Raw genomic sequence first — 19,012 nt, forward strand, 5'->3', positions numbered from 1 at the left:
GTGGTGCTCACTCTGATGATTTCGTGCAGGGCCGCATTTCCTTGGAGCCTGGCTGTGCAAGTGCAGATTGAGCAGGTCCGTAACTGGGGTAGGAGGAGAGGATGGAGGAGGCTGGCTCTACCTGGCAGAATCCAAAGCTGTAAGATCAATGGTTGTTTCCGGTTCCTTGAGACACTAACCTGTCTTTAAGTGGTTCTGACTAATTCTCTGTGCCGTTTGCCATGGGAAACATTTCACTTGAGTTGGGTTTGAGAAATTCAGAAACGTGTCTTTGAAGAAGTGACATAAAACCTTGTCCATTAAAAGGCCAAATGTGCAGTGATGAAACATCCCAGGCAGCCAAGCCTTGTAGAGCAGGAAGCCCCAGGTATAAACCCAGTGGCTTCTCACTGCCCTTTGCCTCGCCTGCTTCTCCACGGTGCATCTCCGTGAAGAAGGGCAGTGCCAGCAGTTAGCTGTGCACCTGTGCCGCCGCCCAACTCAGGGTCTCTCCCCAGGCCCCAGGGTCCTCTGCTGTGAGAGAGGAAGCGCATCTGTGTCTGATCCCCTTGGCTTCTCTTGACTCCAGAATTTTGTGATTCTAATACTTTGGGTCTGACTTGAAATTTCTACAAAAATACTACTTTAAAAATTAAGTTAATGTAATAACATTTGGAATTCAAAGAAGAAATTCCCAGTATCCCACTGACCTAACACAATAGGTTTCTTCTGCATTCTATCTTGTGTATCTTGTAAGGATGGTTGCGATTACAATGTATAACTTCGTCTTCCGAGTTTAGTTTAATGTTACATCCGGAGTATACATGCCCTTCATTACTATTTTTAGGACTGCATGCTATTCTGTTGTGTGGGTGGATGGTATTTACTAATTATATTTACTGCTCTAATGTTTTAACATGTAGGTTGTTTCCCTTGCTTTAGGATCTTTTTAGTTGTAACCCCTCTAAATCAAATTATTTACTTGTGCACAACCATGGTTAATTTTAAAGGCAAATTTCTCCACACTTAAAAGTAACACAGTGGGTTTCACCAGCAGCGATGGTCATAAAATAGCAGCAAGAGCTTCCTGACAGAGGGGCCGTGGGTGTCCAGGTGTCTCTGTAAAGCGTGCGTGTGTTCATTTAAGAGCATTTCTCTTGCTCTTGTACATAAGTCGGCTTTTTCTGAAGCTGGCCCCAAACCGCAGGCTCCAGGATCCCAGTGAGTTCCTTCTCTGAACTCGACCGTTGGCCCCATGTTGCTTCAGCGGTTACAAGACTGGAGGCTCCATGAGTCCAGACCCGGGGGGAAGGCCTTTAGCAATACCCCTGGAGCCCTCTTGGCCAATCTTGAGGTCTGTTGTAGGTTGCCCTTGGAACCCCCTTTCTGTACGTGCCTCGGCCAGGCTCTGCTGAGAGCTGCCTACCTGCAGTTGGGAGTACGCTCTCTTCCTCTTTCTGCGGGTGGGCTTTCAAAGAGGGGGTTGGGGAGCAGGAGGAGGGGTGTTTCCAGTTGGCTGCTGCTTGTTTGTCTCTCTCTAGGGGCTTTGACTCATAGAATAAAGATCAAGGGATCTGAGCTGCCCCTGTGTCGTCCCTAGGGAGTTGGCTGGACCTCCTTCTGTCTCCAAACCCCCACCCTCTGGCAGAGATTGCTTTAGAATGTAATTTGGACCCCATTCCTCCAAAGGATGGAAGTCATGCACTATGGCAGGAAGTGCTGAATGCCAGGGGATGGAGCAGGAGGTTGGGTCCCTGTTCAGTTCTGCCGACTGTGCTTGTCCCACACCTCCAGGTGTCTATGACCTAGAGGTCAGACTGGGTCACATCGGAGTTTTCCTAGAGCTCTCCACCCTAGAAGATACTGATCAATGAGAGGGTCTCTTCCAGCTTCTGGAATCCTGAACTTGCATGTCTTCTCTCCCTGCAGGTGTGTTGGCCATCCTCATCCCCCGCCTGGACCTGGTCATCTCCCTGGTGGGCTCCGTGAGCAGCAGCGCCCTGGCCCTCATCATCCCGCCCCTCCTGGAGATCACCACCTACTACTCGGAGGGCATGAGTCCCCTCACCATCGCCAAGGACGCCCTGATCAGCATCCTGGGCTTCACGGGCTTTGTGGTGGGGACTTACGAGGCCCTCTATGAGCTGATCCAGCCAAGCAACGCTCCCATCTTCATCAATTCCACCAGTGCCTATGTCTAGTGATCTGGGTGCATTCTCTGCACCTGCTCACCTCCACCCCTGTGTGTCCCCCAGCACCTGTCCCCAGGACCTTGGGGATGGTCCATGCTCTGGGAGAGGGCAGGGTTCCTGTCTGGGCTCCACTCCACGTGGCGCCCGGGGACCGTGGGCCAGGTAAGACTGAAGGCAGGGGCTCGGGTGGGTCACAGGTTCGTGGGAAGTACCACTAGGAACAGTGCTGTCACTGTTGGTTTGTACTTGTTTTAACCCAGAACTTTTCAGCTCTTTCCTCATCATGCCTCCTCCTTTACTCTGCCTCTCTCCCTCTGCTCCGCCTCTCCCAGAGGGCTCCTGTTGCACAGCTCACTTTATTTAAGAATGTTAGTGGCCCTTACCTCATGTTTTCTCCTTGGCTAGGCCAGGCCTAGATTGTCTAAGTGGGAATGCCTCCTGTTTGTAAAGCTAGGACTCTCCCTCATCTCTCTCCCAGATACTGCACCCCAGTATTCTCCTTCCTGCTCAAGTCCCCGCTGGGTGTCTGGACCTATCCAGAGGCTGCAAACCCCTGCCGTACACGCGGGGGCTTTTATCCTCCCTGTGGCTCGCTGCTGTCCCCTGCGCAGCGTCTTCTTGCCTCTGGATTCCTCCATGTGGGTCACAGTACTGGATTCTGATTTGCTGTAGCTCTTCAAAGACACAAAGTGCTGCCTCAATGGAAGATATTTATATTTTATTTAAAATTTAGCTTTTGGTTTTTAGATTCTGCCTCTCGATCTAGGTTGGAACGAATTGTTGTAAACCCTTACCCAGCTTCTCCTGGGAACGAACATCAGTGTGGGTCCTCAGCACCATGGCGGGGTGCTCCAAGACTTGAGTCAGGATCTTCTAAATGTGCACGTCCCTGGGGGGAGGCTTGTGCTGTGCCTCCTAGTGACCAGCCCGATTTCATTCTGTAAAGACACTTGCAGGTGCACGAGGCCCCAGGAAAGGATGACCATGCCGGACGCATTTCCGTCAGGGAGACTCCTCACATGGTGGCTTTGTGCGTCCAAGCCTGTTTATCGGCCTCAGCCCCGACAAGCCAAAGGGGTGGCCACGTTCGGTTGCCACCATCATGCTGGGGAGACACCTGCTGTTGCCACGGATGAAAAGTTGAGGTCGGCGTGCGTGGAGCTGGAAGTGTAGTCCACAGGACAGCAGCAGCTGGTCTGATACTACGTGGTGCTCGGTTGTTTACAATCCCTGGGGACCTAGGGCAGAACCTGTGCCCGCCCCACGCTGCCTCCATGACCTGGACTTGGCAAGGAACCGCTGAACACTAACGGTGACCCTGTCCTTCCCTCGCCTGCTGCGCTGAGTGTACCAACAGCCTCAGGCTTGGCTCCCCTCCAGGTCGGCCTTCAGAAGGAGAGCAGACCTCGGAGAAGCCCGAGGAGGACACAGTGCCTCGTGTTTGGCTTATCCTGCAAGTGCGAAGAGTATTTCCAGAAGGCATTCTCCAACCCCTGTGCCCAGCTGCTGCGTGTACATGTGCACATGTGTGACAGAGCGGGTTCTCTGCCCCACTCTTGTCACCAGGCCCTCGCAGGGCCCCATGAGTTGAGGGAGAGCAGCAGAGATTTGTCAGGGTTTTTTTTTTTGTGTGTCTCACCAAAGCTCATCCTCGCTGGGACCCGCCCTCCTGGCCCCAGCTTTTTTCTTTCTTTTCTGTCGCCAGGTAGGTAGAGCTGACTTCCCAGGGTCCGGCCAGGGGGAGCAGTAGGCTGTGACTGCAGCAGCTCCTGACCTGCCTAAGAACTTACTTGGGCAGATACCATCTGGTTGCCTTGTTTTTCTGTAGGGAAACAGTGCTTTTCGGCTGCCTTTTCTGCTCTTTTGTGATCTATAACAGGTGCTTTTGTGACCAAGGGTCTCGCTGGGATTCACAGAGGCCCTGCCCTTGCAAGTCTGTGGCTTATCAGTGCCCAGAGTGGGCTCAGAGGCTGCCGTCTCCTGCTTCTGAGCTGGGGCTCTGGCAGCCCAGCTGCTAGCCTCACTGCGTCCCCAGCTGACCTGGGACTTGCCTTCAGTGGGAAGGTGTATGTGGGACAGGGGGCCAGGCTCGAGTCCTGCCCATAGTTTCCTCACTGGAGGCTTCTGGGAACGTGGGGCTGCCAGAGGCAGACCTGGCCATGTGAGGTCTGAGATGCTGGCTCCTGAGGACTGGGCAGCAGGTGCTGAGGTTCTCTGGCTCCAGTTCTTAGCAGAATGCTTCAAGACTCCTAGAGCTGAGAGCATGGTGTTGAGGAGAGACGGCTCCTGCTTTAGGCTTCCTGGAAGCTCATTTGGCCTGGCTGGTGCCTTGGTTAATGTCTTTTCTGGGCTCATGCTGCCTTGGGCCACACACGGTTAGATGCAGGCAGAGGGGTGCCCGGCTGTGCAGTTGCATGGCTCCCAGCATTTCCTCCTCTCCTGCAAGCAAACCTGAGTCTCTGCTGCGGCCCCTGGGCCTTTGTGAATCAGAGAGGCCTCCCTGTGCTGCCATGGCTGTTTGGGAGCCAGCTTCCCAGCCTTTTGCTGTGCCCCGCCCCCGGCTCCTGGTGAGAAAACACTGGGATGAGTAGCCATCTGATTGCAGAGGAGGCTTTCACCACGGGGTTGCATCTGCTGGACCAGTGGCAAACCATGGGGGTTCTGGGCAGGCACTGCTGTGCCCTGTGTCCCTGCACCCGGCTCAGTCCCAGCCATGAGCCTAGAGGGAGCTCTCTCCGAGCCTGTGACTGGTTCCCTCCTCCGAGCACTGCTCTTGGGAGCAGGTGTCCAGTTCTCCATGGGCAGAGTCCCTCCTATTAAATGCAGGCGCTTGCCAGGAAGAGTGTGACCCAGCATTTTCGTCTATTTGCCTGGGAGCAGTCACCCTTTACAAGTGACGTTATTTAGACTGTGCTGCTGCCCAGCCCCTAGGGGCCCTTCATCCGCACAGACCCTGGCCAGATGCTGCGAACGCACAGCGTGACCTAGCCTGGACCTGCACGCCCGCTCCTCTCCAGCAGGTGCTCACTGCTCTCCGCTCACTCTCCACCCTCGTCAAAGCTACGATTTGCACTTTTAGTGATAGTCCTCAAGTGTTGATCCCAAACAGGTACGCTAGAAACATTATTTTTCCCTCTTCGCTGTTCTCTCACCTTCTTGAAATATCATTTGTGTGTGTTGAACACTACACATTCACCTCATTTGGGGGAAGTGCAAAAAAATTTATGTCTGTTTACAGCTCTCTACTCACTCACTACGCACAGTAATGGGGTCTGTGTCAGGAGTCTTATTTCATAGCCGAAGAGATGATCAGGCAGGCTTAGCTTCGGCCCCCGTGGGAACACAGTGCTGCTTCCTGGAAGAGGAGACACAGAGCCCAAGAGGCGATTTTAGTGGTTAGGAGGCCAGCTTCAAGTCTGCCTTAGAATTTAATTTTCCAAAGTGCATTACAGAGCTTCAAGACCATTAGGATAGAATAAGAGATATGGTCTCCTACACCATGGTCAGTACTCTTAGGCCATTGGTCCTGCTGGCTGCGAGGCTGTTGACTTTGCTAGCTGCAGCCTGTTCCATTTCTTCCCCTGAGTCATTCCCTGGTCTGAGGATACTCATGGTGCTGACTGACAGGAGGCGGCCAGAGTAAGGGAGGCAGCAATGGAGAGGGGTAGCGGTGGCTGGTTTTTATCTGTTCTTTTACAAGAAGATGGTGCTGGGGAAGCTGTTTTCTTTTGGTGAACAATAACGTCAGGAGATGATTGAGAAGCATGTCAATGGATGTGGGAACCAGAGAAATAACTGTCACATGGCAGGTCCTGAGCAGCCAGCAGTACCATGTACGTTTCGTGCCTACAGGGTCTGTATCCCGGCATGGTTGTGTAAAAATGTGGATCTTGCCAGAGCTTGTAGGAGGTCTTATTTTCGGTTCTACTTGTGGATCATGTGTTAAACCTTTCCTTTTCAATAAATTAATCTTATTTTTTATTTTTGAGAGGTTGCAGTCTGCATTTTTTAAGCTTATTTATTTTATTTGAAAGGCACAGTTAGACAGGGAGAGCTTCCGTCCACTGGCTTTCTCCCCAAAAGGCCACAACTGCCAGGGCTGGCCCAGGCAGAAGTCAGGAGTCAGGAGCTTCATCTGGGACACCCATGTAAGTGGCAGGGGAACAAACGCTTGGGCTATCTGCTGCCGCTTTCCCAGGTGCATTAGCAGGGAGCTGGATCAGAAGTGGAGCAGCCGGGATATTAGCCAGCACCCACAATGGATGCTAGCATCACAGGCAGGGGTTTAACCTGCTATGCCACAGTGCATTTTTGTTTTCATACTTATTTTGTTCTTATGACACTCAGGCCCCTTTACTAGATCTTAGGTTAAAATGTTTTGGCTTACACCACTGAGTCCTTACAGAGAAGTAGCATGAACAAGAGAGCCATGCGTAGCATTGAGAGGTGTCCAAGGAAGGGAGCAGAAAATCTGTTATGCCACTGGACAGCCCTGCTGAAACTTGTGCTTCTCTTGAAGACCTGAGCAGCAGTTTTCAGCCCCTTCAGTGCCTGTGAGTTGACCCCACGTAAAAGGTGTGGTGGCAGGTTTTATACATCTCTCGTTACTCCAACATAATCCAAGTGTTGCTGTGAAGGTCTTTTATAAATGTGGCTGACATCCACAGTCCGCTGCCATTAAGTGAAAGATTATTCTCGATCATGTGAGTGGGCTTCTTCCAGCGAGCTGGAAGCTTAAAGAGCAAAATGAGGGGCTCCCTGAGAAAGAACAGAGTTGTGCTCAACTGCAGTATCGGCTCCTGCTCCAGGGTTTGCAGAGTCGTTGGCCACCCTGTGAGTTTCAGGATGGCCAGCCCCCCAGTCCTGGAAGCCAGTTCCTTGAAATGTCTCTCTGTTTCTCAGAAAAACTGATACAGTGCCCAACAGTCAGCTTTCTGGAAAGGTGGAGACCGATTTCAGGATGGAAACCTGGAAGAGATACTATGGACCCTTTCCCTTTTGGTCACAGTAAGAGGACAAACAGGGCCCTCCGAGCTGTCCCTTAGACAAGTTGAAAATCAGTCTTCATTGGCTCTTGGGCCAAATGTGTTTAAAAGCAGAACCCTTAAAGAACACTGAACCTTTTTGCCAAAAGAGGAAGGTGCGAGTGTGTTTCTGTTTTCATTATAGAGATCTGTTCTGGAACTGGAGAGTAAAGTGGGTTTCCTTTGACTGTTCCAAGCCACCAAATTAGAAATGGCAGGACTGGGATACACACAGAGCCTTCTGGTTCCAGAACCCAAAGCACTGTCCATGGCAGCCTTGGAAGGGAAATCCACCTTCAGGGTTTGACGTGAGGGCTAGAGAGAAGGTTCTAAAGTGCCTCAAGTAGTTTTCTGAGATGGTAGGTGACTTGGGAAAAACCAAAGCTCAGAGGTAGTTTCATTCGTTGTTTGGCGATGAACTCGTTGGCTATGCTCATGTCCTGCCCACTTTTGATATGCAGAGCTCTGGGCCCTCTTTGGACTGTCTGCCTCTTCAAGTTCTTAGTCCTGTTACATTTACACCTTAGGGTTGTAGGCCATCCTTCCAGATAGCCAGGACCCTCAAGGGAAGCCCACTGCACTGCTGGAGGCATGAACTTGAGAGACGCAGGACTGCATCTGGCTTGTTCATACTCAGACCACTGCATATGGAACTGTGTGTGTTTTTGATGAGTGTGCTATGCTAGACCCTTCCTTGGCCATTGGTCTCCCCTCTCTGGGTTTAAAAACGGGTGCATAGCTGACCTGTGTTTCAAGTGTTCAGTGAACTTTGACAAATGCAGTCATGTGACTGACATCTCAATCAAGACACAGATGCTTCCTCGACCCCGAAAATTCCCCTGTGTGTCTTTGCAGTCAATCCCATCCCCATACCTCTCAGCCTTGGCAGCTACTCATCTACTCTTTATTCCTCTAGTTCTGCCTTTCCTGGAAGCTCACGTATATGGAACCCTTAAGGACGTAACCCTTTGTGTCTGGCGTCTTCACTTAGCATAATGCTTTACGTATTCATCCGTGCTGTCACATGCAGCAGTGATTTGTTTCTTTCATTGCTGAGTAGTAGTCCCTCGTATGGATGAGCCATACTTTGTTTATCCATTTGCCAGTTGATGTTTGGGTTGCCTCCAGTTTTTAACTATTATGAATAAAGCTGCTATGTATATTTATGTGTAGGCATATGTTTTTATTTCTCTTGGATAGATACCTAGGAGTGGAATTGTGGGGTTGTTTGGTAAATGAATGCTAAGCATATGCTTTTCCACTTTGGATTTCTATCAGCAAAGTCTAAGAGTTGCTCCTCTTGTTCAGCAATAATTAATACTGTGGTCTTTTAAACAGTCCTCCTGCTAGGTGTGAAGTGGTATGTCATTGTGGTTTAATTAGCATTTCCCTTGTGACAATTGATGGTATGAATTTGTTCATGAGCTGATTGGCCATTGATCTATCTTCTTTAGTGAAGTATTTGAATAGTTTGCCTCTTTTTATTTAAAAATTTATTTGAAAAGCAGTTAGAGAGATAAAGCAAGAGAGAGAGAGAGGGATCTTTCATCTGCTGGTTCATGCCCAAAAGGCTACAAGGGCCAGGGCTGGGCCAGGCCGAAGCCAGGAGCTTCATCTAGATCTCCCACATGGGTGTCAGGGGCCCAGGCACTTGGGTCAACCTCTGCTGCTTTCCCAGGCACATTAGCAGGGAGCTGGATTGGAAGTGGAACAGCTGGCATGCAAACAGGCACTTATATGGGATGCTGGTGTCACAGGCAGCGGCTTAATCTGCACCACAGCGCCAGCCCAGGAATGCGTTTCTTAACTTCAGTATGGTTGACATTGCAGGTTAGACAGTTCTTCACTGTGGGGCTGTCCTATGCACTGTGGTGCACTCGACAGCACTGCGACTCACCTCACTAGATGCTAATTGTACTGCACAGGTGATGGCAGCCAAAAGCATCTCCAGGTATTAGCGACTATCCCCTTGGTGGGGATAAGATGCTGGAAATCCCCCCCCCCCCATTGAAAGCCAATGCCTTTGAACATTTGCACCTACCTGCCTTTAGCTGGGGGGATGTCTTCTCATCCTGGCCTTGGAACAAAGGTAAGTGGGGATGTGGATACTCTGTGAAGACCTGCCTTCAAATATATCTAGCATCACTGCATTCATGTACCAACCATGCTAAGCACTTCACCTCTCATATCTCATGGATATGCAAATCCAGCGAGGGAAGTGCTAGTGGTACCCTCATTTAGCGCACTGAGGCATAAAAGGTTAACTAATAGGGCTGGCATTGGAGTACAGAGGGTTTGGCCACTGGCTGCGACACCAGCATCCCATATGGGAGCACCAGTTGGAGCCCTGGCTGCTGTGCTTCCAATCCAGCTCCCTGCTAACGTGCCTGGGAAAGCAGCAGGTCATGGTCCAAGTGCTTGGGTGCATGCTACCCCACATGGGAGATGCAGATGGAGCCCCAGGCTCCTGGCTTTGTCATGACCCAGCCTTGTCCATATGGGCATTTGGAGAGTGAACCAGCAGGTGGAAGCCCATTTTGTCAGTATGATTTGAAGAAAAATAAATAATAAATCTTTGTCCAAACCATAGAGCTTATAATACCAAGAATGAGCCTCGATGTGAACCTCGGATTTGGGGTGATTCTGATGACGACTCGGTGCAGGTCCATCAGTTGTCACAAACATACCACTCTCCGGGGGCTGTTAATAGTGGGGAGACTGTGCATGCCCCAGGGACAGAGGCAGCTCCATACTTCCTCTCAGTTTTGCTGTGAACCTAAAACTGCTCTTAAAAAAAAAAAATAGGCCAACTCATACCTGCTCAAGGCCGCAGTTAGTGCTGGGCCTGGAATCCAGCCTGTTTGACCCTGAGCCCCAGTCCGCTGTGGTCTGACTCTGCACTGACTTGCCCGCTCTGCCTGACGGGGCTTTCCCCTGTGACCACTGTTGCCCAGGGAAGTTAGCACCATCTAGGGTGTGGGGTACAGTGTGGTGCTGACTCAGCACCAGGAGAGCTGGCCACCCAAGACCCGGGACAATGTGCAGAGAGGATGGGGCGGGGTCAGGAGCCCCCCAGTCTTACCCTGTCGGTTAGGGGACTCTCATACTCAGAGCCTTGGTTTTCCCACTGTGAAACCGAGAGGCTCAAACCACAGTAGTTGTGTGAGTTTGAGGCTTTCTGTTTCCCAAATATTTTCCCAGCCCCCCCCCCCTTTCAGAGGTCTGAGTTGGGGTAGGGCTCAGGAGTCGTGTTGAGGCTTGGGAAGTCCCATGTCTGGTGACCTCCAAGACCCTTTCTAGCTCCCGAATTCCATGAACCTTGGCTTGGAAAGGCCTGCAGACCCTTGTGGTAGTCCTGTGACTCAAACAGGCTAAGTGACACAGAAAGTAACAGTAAAAAAGATACTTTATTGTTAAAAAAAAAAAAAAAGACCAACCAAACCAGGCATCCCATCATTCTCACTCAGACACACACACACACAGACCGACACGCTCTCACCACATGGCTGAGTGCCACCATTGCTCTTCCTTTTGACTCTTGTCTCCAGAAGCAACTCACATGAAAAGGCAGTGGACCAGGGAGGGATGGGCAGGGAGGGAGGGGGCGGCTACCAGATGCCACAGTGGCTTCCGGTGCCCACCACACCTGGCTACATACACTCCACACATGTGTACACACATACTGTACATGGGCACCCACGTGTGTAGACATGTGCCCACACTGACCCTCCATGCATAGGGTTGAGTCACTGCAGGATAACACTTGATTGGCAGGCATATGAGATGGAGGGACAGGAGAGGGCAAGGAAGGGCAGGGGGTCCAGCCTGGGTGCTGCTGGCCCGCACGCTGCCCTGGAGAGGAGTTCGAGTCCCTTGTGTCTAGAGAAGAAAAACCCCTTGGGGGAGACTTGCCCAGACAGCAAGGTTGGAAAGTGCCTAAGCATTTTTAAAATGAACAATCATTTCCTTCCTGCCTTTGGCCAAAGTGCCTGGGAAACCTGGGATAAAGAACCAGAGTTCCATGAGGTCTTAATTCTTCTCACAAAGAACGCTCAGGGCTGCGCAGAGTCCAGGCCCCTGGCTGGTACAAGGTTGTGTGACTTTCAAAGGCGGAGCAAGGCCCTCTGGGAGCCTCTGGGGGAGTGGGCCCTTGTTGTCCCTGGTATCTCGCGCAGGGTCTGACATGGAGCAGACACCTGACAAACGCTCAGTGCATCGTCACAGGAGGCGCACAGGTGGTTGTGGACCTGCTCACCTCAGCCCCTGGAGGGCACCACGTGGCCCTCCGTGATCAGACGATCCCGGCCCTCGTCCCCATAGCCCCTGTCAGGCGTGGGCCGGCCTGCCTGCCTTCCTCCGCAGTGGAGCTGTGCCCAGGTCTAACAATGCACCTGGCAAAGCAGATCCGTGCTCAGGCCCTGCCTTCTGGAGACGGGCGGTTGCCGAATCCCAGAAACAGCCCGTCTCTTGTCCTTCTTGGGCATCAGCTGATCCCGGTTTCCCAGGGAACTGCTCTGTGCAGCCCCTCTGGCCTGGGGCCCTGATACTGTTCTTGAAGCTCTGCCCTCAGCTGCCCTCCACGCTCAGAGGCCAGCTAGGGGACCGGAAGTGCACATTTCAAGGGATGGCGCTCGGGACTGGGGATGGGGCCACATTCCCAGCCACGTTCAGCCGGCTCCCTAGGAGGCAGGAGGAAGGTGTCAAGTCCTTGGCCTCCCACCTGCCTTCCTCTGAGGACAGGAAGCTAGAACATGACCTCCTCGCAGCTCCCGTAATCGCTCTCCACCATGTCAGAGCCCTCATAGTTGGGAGGGGCCCGGGGCTGGCTCCGGCCGGCAGGAGGCCCCGCGGCCACCTCACAGTCAGCGTAGGAGGGCCCGGCCCGGCTGAGGCGCATGCTGACCCCCTTGTAGCCCCCCTCCGCCAGGCAGGGCCCTCCCCCGCCCTGCCGGAACTGCGAGTGGTAGTAGCTGATGGCCGTATACTCGTTGAGACAGGGGGCCAGCAGGCGCTCCCGGGGACTGGGGGGCCGTGGAGGCAGCAGGTCTTCCAGGTTCTGGTTGCTGTAACGGGGTGGGAGCGGTGCCCTCTTGTTCTCCATCTCCAGGGGGAAGGGAAAGCCCCCGTAGAGGCCCGCGGGCTCGGCCATCACAGCTGGGGTGGAGTGGCGGTGCGGTGAGGGCGGCAGAGGGCCCTGTGTGGCTTCACGGTGGGGGTATTCCCAGCGTTCCTTCCTGGAGTAGGTGGGGGGCCAGACCGCCGCTCGGCCTGGGTACACTGAAAGGGCACAGCAAGACAGGGTGAGATTTGGGTTTTCCTGGTGAAGGCTTTGGCTGACCCTAAAGCTCCTGCACTTCATCAGCCCGTGTGCTGCCTGCAGTGAGCTGGGTAGAGACGGAATTCAGCGAGGGCAGGTTTGAGGCCAGAGGCTTAACCCAAAGCCGGCCCACCTTGCAAACCTCTGCCACTGCTCCAAGGGTCACTGAACAAGGGAAGAGTAGGCACGGCTCCCTGCTGCTGGATACAGCAACCCCAGCCCTCGCCCAAGAGCTGGGTGAGGAGAAAACAAGCCACTTCGTCCTTAAGGACCCCAGCGACCCTATCAACAAGTGGCCAAAATACCTGTAGTAACTACTGGTGAGTACACCTGAAAATATAGAACGCTTTACAAATTCAGCTCCTGCGGAGCCAAGGACACAAAGGGGATGAAACTCCCCCCTCCAGGCAAGCCAGGTCTGGCCCAGGGCTGTTGTGCCGCCAGATGGGGTGACCAGAGCTTGAACGCGTGCTTCTCCTCCCCTTCCCAGAGAAGCACCAATGTGCTGCTGTCCCCTTTCACTGCAGAGATCCCGCCCACTCATGTCCCAAGTCTACAAGTTTCTGCCACGAGCATCAAGCATGTGGAGGGACTTGGAATGTAAAGTAGCGGTTAGGGTGCAGCAGAACGAGTCACAGACCTTGAGTCACCATTAGTGCACCATGACCTTGAGCGTGTCCCATCCCGAGGGCCCAGACTGGATGGGGGCTGAAAACACGTGTCCCTCAGACAGGGGAGAGCCTGGATCTACCGCCCCGTTCCTGCAACCCCGAGCCTCGGGGCCTCCGGCTGTACTCACCCATTTCCTCGCCCGACCAGGTTCTCTTGATGACGGGCTCATTGTCAGAATGCGAAGGGACAGTGGCCGGCGGCAGTCTGGGAGGCACGCTGCACACCACCGGCCGCTGCTTAGAGCTGGGCCCGAAAGTGACGAGTTCGCTTGGAACTGAGCTCTTGTCGGGCTCTGTTTGGTTCAAGTTAGTGCAGGAGCTGGTGTTCAGGGGGTTGAGCTCGAGGGTAGGCATGGCTTGGGTGTCAACACCGACGCTCCTGGCCAGGAGGTCTGGGTCCTCCATGGCCACAGGCTTGTGAGACCTGCAGCGGCGGCAGTAGAAGAGCAGCCCGGCGGTGGTTACAAGGATGGAGAACGTGGTCACGATGATGATCATCAGCTCCTGCTGCCCCCAGTCTCCCCTCGTGATCTCGGGAGTGACCAGGCAGTGTCCTTCAGAGCAGCCTCTTGCTTCCATTTCACACCTGCAGGGACAGAGAAGTCGTGAGGGTGCCCAGCCATTACCCGGTCCTTTCTGGGTCCCCTCCTCCAAACAGCTGTTGGATAGAGACTCCCCACATCCAGCCCGCCCTTTCCCATTGCCTACCTCCCCGCAAAGAGAGAGAAATTATTAAACATGTCAGCATCAAAACTGTCCATCCTCCACCAGGATGCTCGGGCCTCAGCTTCACCCCCATTTGTGACCACTAGGACCTGAACTCTGGGCGTCTTCCTTATTTTCCACCACTGGGCTCTAGGCGTTGGAGACAGTCTCCAAATGAGGTCAGATTTCCAACCATGGCACTGCAGTGGAGTCGTCAGACACACTGAGCTGTCCTACAGCAGAAATTTCCCCACCTGCAAGGTGGCCTACATCACTCTTATCTACACAGACCGACAGTGTGCACGCATGTGTGGCTGGCGGGGGCAGTGTGGGGAGGGGGAAGGGAGGTAGCTTACAAGCTTGCTAAAAACAGAATGCAAGCTCATTCTCGGAGACTGTGTTCTCGCTGGTCCAGATGGAGTCCAGGAATCTATATATTCCACCAGTCTCCCTCAGAAATGTTTTAGAGCTCCCAACTTTGGAGTCATAATTGCCGCTTTCTTACCTCCAGGCTTCTGAGAATGACTTTCTTCCCCTTGTGTCCCCTGCAGCCCAGCATGGTACAAGGCACAGATCAGCTTGCAGGGGAGTTCCAGACACAGTAGTGCCTCTACTAAGTGGTTTCCCATCACAGCCCCAGAACAAGAGAAAAAGAACTCCAGCCATTTTCAGCAAAGATCAGAGCTATGAAAGGGGCTGCTCACAGGGTAGATTGCTGGGCCCCAGCCCATGAATCTGAATCAGTAGATTCTAAATAGGGCTTAAGACATCTGTCTTTTTTTTTTAACAAGCACCTGCCTCCTTCCAATGTGTTCTGGTGCAGGAGGTAAGAGGGACAAGGCTCGACTCGTGGAAAAGGGCCAGAGGCCAGGTCTCTGGAGCACTCCGCCCCTGGCCTCCCACTGGCCTCTCTAGAAGCCATAGCCATGCCCTGATGGTGCCAACCCCAGGGGAGGAGGCGCCTCCTGTGCTTACCGGTCTCCTGGGGAAAGGTGAGGGCAGACACAGGAAGCTCCTTCGAGGGAGGAGACACAAGTTCCACCCTCCAGGCAGGGTGCGGAGGTGCAGTTCCCCTTCCCTCGCTCACAATGCTTCCCGGAGAACTGGGGGGGACACCTGCAGACGTATCCTGCGAGAAAGAGAAGGTGAGAGAGCACACCACCAGCAGGTCGGGACCCCTCGGCATGTGTGCACACCATGTGCTCCCGGAGCCATTCAACATGTGTGCACACAAGTGCTCCTGGAACCATTCAATGGCCATTGACGTCTGGGTGCCTCTACCGTGGCAAACCCACGTGAGCACTGGGGCCCTGCTGAGCAAGTACACGAGGTCCCTGCCCTCAGAGAACTTACAGCCCAGCAGCGCACACAGGCATCTAAAGAACATTAATGAGAAGCAGGTGCTGTTCCATACGGGTGCCTGTTCAAGTACCAGCAGCTCCACTTCCGATCCAGCTCTCTACTATGGCCTGGGAAAACAGTAGAAGATGGACCAATCTTTGGGCCCCTGCACCCACATGGGAGACCTAGAAGAAGCTCCCGGCTCCTGGCTTCGGAATGGCTCAGAGCTCTGGCTGTTGTGACCATTTGGGGAGTGAACCAGCAGATGGAAGACCTCTCTGTCTCTGCCTCTCTATAACTCTGTCTTTCAAATAAATAAATAAATCTTTTTAAAAAAAAAAGAACATTAATGAGCATAATAATCATAAAAGTTGGGGCTGGCATTGTGGTGTAGTGAGTTAAGCCAAGACACCAATGTGTGTCCCAGCTGCTCCACTTCCGATCCAGCTCCCTACTGGTGACCTCAGAAAGCAGAAGATGGCCCAAGCGCCTGGGCACATGCACCCATGTGGGAGAACCAGATGAAGCTCCTGGCTCCTGGCTGTGGTCTGCCCAGGCCTGGCCATTGCGGACATTTGGGGAGTGAGCCAGCAGATGGAAGATCTCAGTCTCTCTGTCTCTCCTTCTCTTTAACTCTGCCTCTCAAAGAAATAAATCAATCTTTTTTAAAAAAATAATAATAGTTATTTAGTGCTAGTCACTGCTGTAGAGTCTTGGTGTGTGAACTCATTTGATCCTCATGATAACCCAGAGACTGGTTGCTGTTATCATCCTCATTAATGGATGGTTCAAGGAGATGGCAGAGGAGAAAAGGGGCACAGAGAACGTATGGCAAAAGCTCAAGGTCACACAGGAAGTAAATGGCAACACTGGGATTCAAACCCAGGCGGTTACCTATCACGTCAGTGTTTCAGTAATCATAATAAAATTAGCTTCAGCGAAGGGAAATGTTGGGGGTGTGGGCTAGCCTAGTCTAGGGACTCAGGAAGTATCTCAGTTGAGACCTATAAGCTGAGTAGAAATCAGCCAGGGAAGAAGACAGGGTGCCAGGCGAGGGTGGGCGGAGGGAGGGGTGGAAGGTGTTTCAAGCTGAAGAGCGTGTGCAAAGGCTGGGAGGAGACAGTGTGGCACGTTCAACAACTGAAACTACACCAGGGTGGGCCTAACAAGGACTGAGGAACTTGGACAGTGTGAGCCACAGGGCCTGGGACGTGGGGAGCCCCAAGCAGGGATCTGGACTCCTAACAGAAGGGCCCCTTGCAGGGGAGTGGAGTGCTCACATCTGCATTTTACAAGGCTCATCTGGCTCCTGCTGGGAGACGGAAGGTGGGAAGAGGAGCTGGGCAGGCAGGTGGCTGGCACAGGAGAAAAGGTGAGTGAGTGCTGAGGGGGTGGGGTCAGAGCGATGGCAGTGGGTGTAGGGGGAGTAGCGATGACTCCTTGGCTCCCGTGCAGGGAGAAATGGCAGCATGACTGACCAGCAAAAATCAGAAAATAGGATAATGCCAAGTGTCGGCAAGGGTGTGGGCACGTAGGAGCTTTGTGCACTCTGGTGAAGTGTAGACAGCCACAGCTGTACAGAATGCAATGTGGCCATGTTTAGTCAAGATAATGCTGTGTACACTCTGGGTGTGTGAATTCCACGCATGCGCGCGAGCAGGAAACTTCCCACACAGGTCCGCAGGGGACGCATATGAGGATTTCCTTGTAGGCTGGGGAAGGAGATGGGAGTTTGGAGAGTGGGGAGTGGAATGTGATGGATGCGCGCCATGGAGTTCTGAGCCGCAGTTAAAAGCATTGAGTCAGAATCACTCATGGCAGCATGGATGCATCTGAAAAACCCATGACAAGTGACAATGTAAAAAAAATAGGTCACTTACATAAAATAAAAAGTCAAGCATGTGAAAACCAGTAACATGTAGTCTGCAAGAACTCACTGAAACACTTCCAATCAGCATTTGCCTCTGAGGTCAAGGGAGGGGATGGGAATAGGGGGACACATTAGGTGGAACTAGGAGGAAACGTGGGATGGACTGGTGACGAGAGTCAGGGGCGCGATTAACTGAACCCTCTACAGCAGGGTCCCTATTCACTCACTCCCTATTCATCCCTGAGAAAGGAGAAACACACACAGTTCTTGCTGAGGGAGCCTGGCTTCCCCTGGAGCAGATCTGGCGTTTCTCAAGGTGGTGAGGGGCAAACAGGAAAATGTGGAATCTGAAGGCAGGAGTCCTCCATTGGGATCTCCACCCTGAACTTGTCTCTGCCACCTGAAAGCCATATGGCCTTGGGCAAGCTCCTCTATGTGTCTGGGGGCCCTGCCAGCTCAGCAGTGTCCCGGGCTGTAAAATGGTACACAACAATGGCTCCCTTCTCGGCTGTGGTCAAGGAACCTGCTTCTGTAAACACTGCAGTGCCAGAGCACTGGTGTTCCGCAGGCAGGGTCGTTGGAAGAACCTTCCGGGTAAGCCCTGGTTTCCCACGCACACGCACCCCAGGCCTTACCTGCCCCGGGCGTCTGTGAGCACTTCCCCCCATTGAGGCAGGGGCTGTGGTGGCAGTCGTCCCTGGGGAGGCAGCAGTGGGTGAGGGCCCGCTCCTCCAGCAAGCCCGCCGCCTTCCTGCCAGGGCTCAGCAGCTCTTCTCCATTGACCACGATGGCATCCATGCAGCCTTCGAAGCCTTGAGAGACATTTGAGGAAGGATGCGCGAGGACGAGGCCACCCAGCAGGAGGTGTCTTTCGGGACGCAGGCCACGGCAGTTCTCTGGGACCAGGAGGGAGGAGTTGCCCACACCGTCAACCAGCAGCTGAATGGAGGCGGCCGTCTCCTCCACCAGGACAGAGTGCCACTCGTAGTCGTTCACGCGGTGCTGCGCGGGAAGGTTTCCGTGGACACCACCCGGGCAGCGGTGCTCCAGCTGGGGCACTCCGTCGGCCAGCTGCAGAGAAGACCAAGGCAGCCATCAGTGAAGCTGCTAACAGGCCGCCAGCCTGAAGAATGCTGTTTGCCTTTTCACGGGTGGGATAGGTAGTCTCTGGTGATTTTCAAGGCTGTTCTAGACAATCCACTCATAGACCGTGAAAGTTGTCAAAGCACTCCTCTGTCTATGGACTCATCTGGCTCTCACCACGATGCATGGGATGGTGGATGGCATGGGGAGGCTGACCTACCTCTGCATTTCACACATAAGGCAAATGAGGCCTAGAGATGCCTTTCCGATCAAGGCCCTGTACTTTGGATTCTTCTTCACAAGTGGTAAACGTTAGCTTTCGGGATTTCAAAAACCCTCCTTCTCATTCCCATCCCCTTATTCAAGAGCTGAGCTGTTCTCAAAGTGAGCCTCTAAGACCTTTACGGGGACCACAGGGGAAATCTGAGTTCATAACAACCCTAAGACATTATCTGCCTTTTTCATCCTGGCTTCCTCGCAAGCATACAGTGTGGTTTTCCAGACACGTGCGACCACCAGTGAATGAGAAGACAGCAGCCGTCACCAAGTCAGAACAAGACAAACCTGCAAACATGAGAAGCGATGCCATTCTTTTATCTTATTTTGGAAAATGTGACCATTTTTTTCATGAAAGTATAGTATTTATCCTAACATGTATTAGGATTTTTATGTTTGAATGAAAAAATAAATTCTTTTATAATTTCCATTTTAATTTCCAATACTGAAAATGTCAGTACTTATAATCCAACTAAATGAAAGTTTTCTGGTATATGTAAGGAAATAATATTTTCAATAATATTACTATAAATAAAAACTCAGTATCACTTGCT

At 52.7% G+C, this 19,012-nt stretch overlaps 2 protein-coding genes across 4 annotated transcripts in view; one reads left to right on the forward strand and one right to left on the reverse strand.

Annotated features, from left to right (window-relative positions):
* The window catches only part of SLC36A1 (solute carrier family 36 member 1), a 58,085-nt gene extending 51,928 nt beyond the window's left edge, over positions 1-6,157 (forward strand). For 2 of the 3 annotated variants that reach the window (XM_008254845.5, XM_051843256.3), the window contains exon 11: positions 1,909-6,157. In XM_008254845.5, coding sequence (XP_008253067.2) covers positions 1,909-2,180 — 272 coding nt within the window. In that variant the 3' untranslated portion in view covers positions 2,181-6,157. The remainder of the gene's footprint in view (positions 1-1,908) is intronic. The other variant, NM_001082183.1, reaches the window with a different exon arrangement.
* FAT2 (FAT atypical cadherin 2) overlaps positions 5,449-19,012 on the reverse strand; it is an 84,334-nt gene continuing 70,770 nt past the window's right edge. The window contains exons 21-24 of the mRNA XM_008255280.5: positions 17,735-18,170; positions 14,864-15,017; positions 13,312-13,769; positions 5,449-12,472 (exon numbers count right to left, since the gene is read on the reverse strand). Coding sequence (XP_008253502.4) covers positions 11,940-12,472; positions 13,312-13,769; positions 14,864-15,017; positions 17,735-18,170 — 1,581 coding nt within the window. The 3' untranslated portion in view covers positions 5,449-11,939. The remainder of the gene's footprint in view (positions 12,473-13,311; positions 13,770-14,863; positions 15,018-17,734; positions 18,171-19,012) is intronic.

Source organism: Oryctolagus cuniculus, chromosome 6, assembly GCF_051225735.1.
Source record: "Oryctolagus cuniculus isolate XC-2025 breed Fujian yellow rabbit chromosome 6, ASM5122573v1, whole genome shotgun sequence".
Lineage (NCBI taxonomy): Eukaryota > Metazoa > Chordata > Mammalia > Lagomorpha > Leporidae > Oryctolagus > Oryctolagus cuniculus.